Source organism: Aulostomus chinensis, chromosome 13 (genome assembly GCF_037954235.1).
Source record: "Aulostomus chinensis isolate RoL2024-O1b breed Wild chromosome 13, RoL_Achi_v1.0, whole genome shotgun sequence".
NCBI lineage: Eukaryota > Metazoa > Chordata > Actinopteri > Syngnathiformes > Aulostomidae > Aulostomus > Aulostomus chinensis.
Window position 1 is genome coordinate 11,397,699 of NC_141332.1, and position 8,245 is coordinate 11,405,943.

Genomic DNA, 8,245 nt, shown 5'->3' on the forward strand with positions numbered 1-8,245 from the left:
TTTATTATAATTGGAAGTTTACATTATAATCCTGTTGAAATGAAATTATGAAAAACCACATAACTGTTTTACACACGTCAAAATATAAGTAGACTGCGAAGGATGTACATTGTAAATACAAAACACTGTTGTGAAATTTTTTCATGTTTGGTAATTCATTGTTGAAAAGTGCAAATATGAGAACTGTACACGTTTTCTAATTATGTATTTTACATTAAATTAAAGCCAAATAATGCAGTTTTCAAGTTTATTTTCTGCTGGGAAAACTCACAACGTCAACAACAACAAAAGGATAAAAGCCGTGATTGTAGTCTTGGATAAAGAACCTGAGGCGGCTCACTACCCAGAGTTCTTTGAGAACAAAGAGCCTTTTTACAGCAGCTTACTTGTGTCATGATCTGAATTGTAGCTCAGTCAAAAGAAAAGATTTACATTGTCCCCACATGGCTCCAAAATGATATGATCAAGCATGTAAAATATGTCATTCTTTTTTTTGGGGGGGGGGTGTTCCAAGTTTTGGGGGGGGGGGGGTTTAATCAAGTTAATATACAGTCCCTTGTTTCTGTTTGTATAGAAAATGTTGGTTTGAATTAATAGGTTTTCACAGAATCCACAGTTTTGGACTCTTTCAGTCTTACAAAGAATTCAAGTTTGAAGTAACTTACATTATTTTTTGGAAATAAACTCATTTGCCATCGTCTGCAGGGTCGGAGTAGATGATAGACACCCTTGTCTTATTAGTGTGTATGAGGGAGCTGAGACCCACCAGTTAGCGTAGCACGATGAATGGCAGTTGATGAAAAATGTTAGCATTCCACCATCAAAAGTCCATCAAATAGACAAGGATCAGCTTTGTCCAAACTAAATCATCCTCATCTTCCCTAACAAAGTTGCACATAAGTAGCAGTATTGTTGACAAATTGCCAGGTTGACGTGTGGCGCTGGACCTAGATGCAGAGATGGACGCCAGGCAGGACTTGGCAAAAACTCAAAGGTTTATTTGTACTAAAAAAGGTGAACACAAGGTAAGCTAAAAAAAAAAAAAACTGAAAAACTAGACACAGAGAGAAACAGATGTGAGAACAGGAGGGCAGAGAGGGAGCTGGCTGGAGGAGAAACCCCGGGACCAGAGCTGTGGCTGAGGCAGACTGATGAACCAACAACATACAGATGAGTGTTGCCAACTCCTCAGTATGCTATTCGTTTTCCTTAAAATCCCAAGACAACATCATCAACTCACGTGCATGATTATTCATTTCCATGTGATGGAGGTTATATGGCCAAAATGGATTGTTGTTGTTTGGGAGACACAGAAAATGAGTGAGAAATACCATAAATAGTTTAGACTTACAAACTAACGTATTCCGTTGATCCTTGTTTTACTTTAAGTCACAATTTGAACAGCTGCTCTGGAATTCATCGTTGCATATCTCACTATTAGAAAAAATCTCATAATTTCACAGCAATGCAGATCTTCTCCGCTCTGGATTTTTTCAAAACAATCTTTATTGAGAGTCTCTGCTGCGGCTGGGACGCTGTGCTGCTATGCAGCGGACAATAACTGAGAAACGGAGAGGTGTGCTTTCAGATCAAGCTAAAATGTAAGAGTGTCATCAAAAATATTCACTAATAGATCAGACAAAGTTGCAGGATTTGTTACTAATTTACACCCAGCGGGTCTGGGAAGTTCCCGCATCCAGCGATATAGTCAGCAGTGGTGCAGGTGACTCAAAAATGGTGGGAATCAGACAAGTGTAAAGCACAATGAAGACACAGGAGGGAAGTGAATACAAAGTAAAACAGGAAGTGGCTTGAGTAACCAAAACCAAACCATGAACAAGAAAACACAGGAAACACACACTACAAACACACTAAGGAAAATACTCAGAGCTGTAGCTTCACTATCCTGTCACCCTGTTGGCATTATTGAGGAGAGTGGAAGTGCAGCATTTTTTTTTTAAATTCAGTCTGTCTAAAATAAGAATCTATCATATAACATTGAAATGAGGGTCCCAGTTTTAAATAATCCCTCCACCAGGGGGATCGTATGTTTTCACCATTTATTTTTCTGTCAATCAGTTTGTTAGTCTATGAGCAGGAAAACTACAAAGCTCATTTTCATTCAGCTTTGTGGATGGATCATGGGCTGACGATGAATATGGGCCAGCACCCTCCGCCGGATCAGGTCACGACTTGAAGCAGGAGCTCCCTGGTTGTGAATGGAACGAAAATAAACCAATAAATGGATGTTGGCTGAGATGGGTGTCTCGTGAACTGGCCTGGATGGTCTCCTCCTGGGCCTCTGATTGTGCTGCCAGGGGATGGGGGTGGGGGGGGGGGGGCATCACTACTCATGACTACTATTATATTATTGAATATGTTATAATATCATTAATATATTGTGTATTCTTGATGGCATTCACGTAGCATTTTATTTTTGCTATGGTCATGATAATTTGCTATGCATACATTCATCACCTCTATACACCTTTTTTTTTCTAATCTGGCCAGATCCCTTCTCGGCGTACTTCATCGGTTCATCACATCACCTTTGCTACCTTGAAGTTTTTGTCTGTCAGTGGTACTCTGTTTGTATTCTATATCACCTAAGTCACTTCCATTTGTGTCGCGCTTTGCTCAACAAAAAACAAACAAATCCAAAAGGCTCCGTCCTTGGCCGCCTGACTCTGCTCTTTCTGAAGATTCACACAAGCAGTTGTTAGGGTCCAGTGATCAACTTTGTCATCATACCACAAAGTTGGGAATGAGAAATTTATAATAAGAAAAAGTTGTTTCCCATGTCTTTAGCGGCCTTCCATCATGACTCTCTAGAATTCTCCCTTGCAGGGGCAGCTCAGTATTCCCCTGCCTGTCTGCAGTGGGAGCTCGTAGCCGAGGGGAGTGGGAGGGTTAAACAGTGACGATAATTATAATAATTAAGATTTTTTTCAGTATATACTGTAACTCAATTAAGATACTATATTTATGCCATAAAGCTAACTGACCATGTTTAACAGAGAGCGAGCAGTAGTGAAGGTGCTCCTTCAGTTCCTCGTGATAAGATTAACACAACAGAAGAATGAAAGATTCAAAAACCATCCAGTTCTTAGGCCATGAGGCAACCGCACATGAGTGCATAAGTGGCTGAAAAGTGTGGTTCTGCGATGTCCCACTCAAAGATCGGGCCAACAGACGTCAGCCTCTCCTCCATGTTCAGGGGACGCTCCATGGCCGCGTTGGTCAGATCCTTGAATTTCTCAGGCATCAGCTAATTTAAGATGATGCACAGATGCCCGATCAGCTCCTGGTTCTTGACTTTGTTCTGGGTCTTTGGCAGAAGCCTTGAATATTTGGCTGCACATCCTGGTGGTGACCCTCCTGGCCTCATTACGATTACCCTGCAAAAACTTGTCCATTAAACTAATATTGCATGATGCCTCTGTCTCGTTTTTGTGTTGTTGATACATTTCAACCAAGAGGAAAATGTTGCATCATAATCAAGAAACAGTCAATAATACAAAGCAAAGAGTCTATGATTAAAAGTGAACATGGTCCAAATGGGACTATGAGACAAACGCTTCTCATTGTAATGAACTATGAGGTTTATTATTTTGGGATGAAAGACAGACAGACGGACAGGAGAAAAGTGTATTTGACGACACATGATGGTGGGACGCTAACACTGCCCATTCACAACCATTCATTGTGCTAAGCTAACTAGCAGTCATCCAGTCACCGTGAGTCTCAGCTCCTCTCAAGTACACAGGAAAGGGAAGGGTTTGTCTGAGGAGGACTGAAAATCCATTGGTATGTTCCTTTAATGTGTTAATAAAACAATAATAATAATACCTGGATGTCTTGCAGAAGGTTTTTTTGTTGTTGTTGTTTTTTGAATATGCAGAGAAATGAAGTTTCACTGGGCACCAAATGCTTTTAACAGCCTGGCCACAGGCCTTGTTTTGTCTGTGTGTCTCATGCTGCTAACTCGCTTCCACTCCAGCAGCTAAGCAAACAGGCTCTGCGATTTCAGATGGAGGGGCCTCTGTTTTTGCACCCTCATTGGTCCAGACAAGCTTGAAAGCCTCCATTGAGCCAGGCAGGAGGAATTTGAGGTACTAATGCCACTCTCAGGAGGAGGAATTTGTGTGATTCTGGTAAACAGCTGACCACTCACTTTGCGAGCTCGGGCTATCTCCTCCTCATTTTCTTTCTTTCTTCTCTCTCTCTCTCTCCTTCCCTCTTTTTTGGTTCACACTTTGTGTTGAACTGCATGAACTAACAATCCAGAGACCACGCTGGAGGATCAATCATGGCTTTGGTGTTCAGGTCAAAGGGGAGGCTGGTGCTGAGCGTGCTCCTTATTTTTGCCATAATCTGCGAGTTAGGTAAGTGATTTTATTCCTTTGATGTTAAGATTTACCAAGAAGGCAAATGTTCTGTTGGCCTTGTGCACAATATGGCTGAATCTACAGACTGGCCTCTCATGAAATGACCAACCTCGTGGTATTCTTGACGTCTCATCATGACTGCTTCTGCGGTGCATTCATGAACTACTGAAACATTGTGTTCTTTCTATTTAGCTTACTGTCAAAAAGATGCTCAAGAACATAAGACCCCTCCAGGGAAGAAGGCCAAGCCCAGCAAACACAAAGTTGGGAGAGCAACAAGTAAAGGTGCCCAAGCTCCAAAAACCAAGGTGAAAGCTACACCTGCAGCCCAGGCACAAACCATTCTCACACAGGTATTTTATCCATATGGGACCACAACCTTCATTAAACATCACAATTTCTGCCTGTGAATAACCGTATGATTTTGTGTCACAAACCCAAAGGTGCTAAACAGAGGAAAGTTCACAAAGGTGGGTGACACCATAAGTGTTCGGGCTGGAGACACCCTTGAGCTGAGGTGCAGGGGCAAACCTGTGCAGTGGGGCGTCCCTGCTTACCTGGAGGAGGATGATGATGGGAGGCTGAGGTAAGCTTTGTGGTTCAGCTGAAAGACTCATCACATTAAAGCTGACACAAAGAGAACATGTTTTGCATCCACAGGAAAGTCCAGCATGAGCGGTATGGGGTTCTGACGCTCGTCAACACGACTGGTGCAGACACAGGGGAGTACACTTGTTATCCGATGTACTGTGAGGACACAGACTGCAGGAAGGTGTATGACAAAGCTGTTAAAGTCTTTGTCTTCTTTCCTGGTACAGTGAAACAACTTTATTGATACTGCACCTCCCAGATTTCACCACTTACTTGAAAGGAACACGCTTTCCGTCACTGTTATCTTATCGTCCGTCATATCTTCCCCTTATGCAAACCAGACCCGCTGGAGCTGTTTGTTCCCTCTTCCGACTATTACGAGGTAATTCAGCTGAGAACCAACTGGCCAACGATCCTCCCCTGTCAAGTGACGTCACCTCAAGCCAAGGTAACCCTGCATCGCGAGTACCCGCCAGTAGAGGTGGCAGTGGACGGGACTGAGATCTCTTTTGATGTCAAGAAAGGCTTCACCATCCATCGACCCCGGTCTCACCACGCCGGAGCCTTGTACTGTGTCGCCAGTCTGGGTAACCTGAGGCAGAGTTCCACCAAGTACATGCTCATCTATGTCAACTGTGAGTGCTGCCATGCTACCGTGGAGCAGGATTTAGGACAACATGTCAGCAGAATCTGAACGTTCCTAGGAATTTATACCAATAAGTGTACATTCATTTTCCAGGTCTTTGAGGAAAACAGTCCCACCATACATTCTCTGAAACATCTGATAACACATGAAATCTAAAATGAATCCCAAACTACAATGTTTAATGTACCATAAACATCTATTATAGTAAATAAATTAACCAAAAGATTGTTTTTTGACATCTTGACTGAAACATATATGCTATTAACACTTGACTTATTTGTTTTTCCAAAACATTTCCAAGCCTTGAAATTGCTGTTTTCAAATTCTTCAACTTTTGCAGGTTTTTCATATAAACTCTGGATATAATATTCATATTCATTATATTTTCACAAGTTTGCAGTCTGAAAGCTTATCAAATATCTTCCACAACAACATGTGAACGTAAACTAAAATAACACTGTTCCTATAGTATTACTACAATCATTCCAGGGTGATCTCACAAAAACATACGTGCAGTAATCACACCTTTGCAGTAGAGATGGACAGGAATTATATTCCTTTATATTGATGGACACACAAGTTCAGGTCAGGTGTGTAACATCATGGTTTTTCAGTTTTAATTCAACCTGCAATGGACTGAAATATCATCCATCGTCGTCTTCCGCTTATTCCTTACTAGTAAGGGTCGCGGGGGGGCTGGAGCCTATCCCAGCATCAACGGGCGAGAGGCAGGGTTCACCCTGGACAGGTCACCAGTCCATCGCAGGGCCAACACATAGAGACAGACAACCATTCACACTCACAGTCACACCTACAGTCAATTTAGAGTATCAATCAGCCTCGTCCCCAAATTGCATGTCTTTGGACTGTGGGAGGAAGCTGGAGTACCAGAGAGAACCCACACAGGAACAGGGAGAACATGCAGACTCCACACAGAAAGATCCCGCGCCCGAGCCGGGACTCGAACCCGGAACCTTCTTGCTGTGAGGCCACAGTGCTGACCAGCCCCTGAAATATCATAAAACACTATTTTGCAAATGTGCATGATGTCAGTTTATAATGATAAAATATAATTTTCTAAACTACAAAACATTAACAGAGTATTGAACCTGGGATTTCGTGTCACCACCACAAAAGGAATCCTAATTGAGTTTCTATAATTGCTGTATCTGCGCTGATGTCATCTAAGTTTAACAGATGCTGTGCCGCCATCATGTAACATCAGAGGTTGTGGTTGTTTCTATGGTAATGTCACATATTTCTGTGCGCTGAGTCACTCTGTAGTGTTTGTGATGTGTCCCAGGCAATGACTCACTGAAATTACACCTGAAGGCCCACGATGTCCTCGACACTGGTCCTTAAAAAGCGTTCTATCCATAAGTTATGTAGCCACTACGAGCACTGACGTGTAACCAACTACCCGGAGAATATTTTTGAACAGTGGGAGAAACAAGGCATGCATAAATATTCACAAAATGTTTCACTGATGCGGTTGACTGATATGTAACCTTCCAGACCCAATGGCTGCTCCCACGCCTGTGATCCAGTCCTCAGCCAGCTCAGTGGCTACGGGTGAGAATCTGCGGGTCAGCTGCACCGTGGTGGGAGAGCAGGACGTGGTCGTGGAGCTCACATGGGAATATCCAGGACAGCAGGTCAGAAGGTCCCTCACAATTTTTTGTGCTTTAACTTACAAAATCATTGAAGGATTTATATATTTATACAAATGAAGTCATTTTGAAAAATCCAGTTTATTTTTTTAAGTGGGATCCTGTGTGCACCCTCACTCATCTGGTGAATGACGACGAATATTTAAACTGATGTATTGTAAATGTGTGTGTGTTTACTTCACAGATAGGGAGGCCTCAGTACACGCAAGATAGCGTCAGTCCAGTCAGTGGCGGTGCAGCCCAGCAGCAGACTCAGTCCATCCTCCTGGTGGACGAGGTGAGGGACGTGGATCAAGGGACATACACCTGCACCGCTCAGAACTTGCAAGGATCCAAATCAGTGTCCACCACAGTGAAAGTGGTTCCCAAAACAAAACCACGGAAACCATGAGCCACAGTATTAAACTGTATTTTATGACCTATGACAACACAATGACAGCAGGAGGTTCACTTCTCCTGTCATTATAAATAATAAACACTGTCACACGGATCTCATTTTTCAGACAAATGTATGTAAAGTATTCTTAATAACTTTGTATATTAAACACCTTTTTAAACACGTATTTGTTTGTCTTGTTCTGTTTACTTGCAGGATTCCACAAAGTACTGGAAAAAAATAATTCTAATCGAGTTTGAAGAGGATAGTAATCGTGATAAATACTTGCTAACATGGTACTTCATGTTTTTTTCTTTGATTCCAAGAATTTGGATATCTAATAGTTATAGCATAGCTAGAAGTATACTTATAAATGTGGCTGCAACTAACAGTATTTTTTGGAATTAATTATCAGTCTGCTGTTTTTTCTAGAGATTAATAGATGAATCTTTAAAATGTCTAAAAATCTCAGAAATGTTTATCACGATCCTGTTTTTTTTGTCCATCTGACAGTCTAAAACGTATCCGTCCATTTTCCATCAATCCTGTTAAGGGTGGAGGTGGGGGGGGGGGG

At 42.1% G+C, this 8,245-nt stretch overlaps 1 protein-coding gene across 2 annotated transcripts; it reads left to right on the forward strand.

Moving 5' to 3' along the window:
• Positions 1–4,064: 4,064 nt before the first annotated feature.
• LOC147250856 (platelet-derived growth factor receptor-like protein) lies at positions 4,065–7,842 on the forward strand. Of its 2 annotated transcripts, XM_086222570.1 has the most exons (8): positions 4,065–4,112; positions 4,288–4,385; positions 4,581–4,741; positions 4,832–4,974; positions 5,049–5,200; positions 5,321–5,614; positions 7,141–7,280; positions 7,480–7,842. In XM_086222570.1, exons 2-8 carry the CDS (start codon positions 4,310–4,312, stop codon positions 7,684–7,686), a joined length of 1,173 nt encoding a protein of 390 aa, XP_086078696.1. In that variant the 5' UTR covers positions 4,065–4,112; positions 4,288–4,309; the 3' UTR covers positions 7,687–7,842. The 2 variants fall into 2 exon arrangements, with proteins under 2 accessions (XP_086078696.1, XP_086078697.1); XM_086222571.1 differs by lacking the exon at positions 4,065–4,112 and having other exon boundaries at positions 4,149–4,385; positions 7,484–7,842.
• Positions 7,843–8,245: the final 403 nt, after the last annotated feature.

Excerpts from the sequence above, each read along its gene's own strand:
- LOC147250856 (XM_086222570.1), top strand. The coding sequence starts at position 4,310 with ATGGCTTTGGTGTTCAGGTCAAAGGGGAGGCTGGTGCTGAGCGTGCTC. Across the intron at positions 4,975-5,048 it reads GATGATGATGGGAGGCTGAG|GAAAGTCCAGCATGAGCGGT; the intron begins GTAAGCTTTGTG and ends TTGCATCCACAG. Across the intron at positions 5,201-5,320 it reads AGTCTTTGTCTTCTTTCCTG|ACCCGCTGGAGCTGTTTGTT; the intron begins GTACAGTGAAAC and ends TATGCAAACCAG.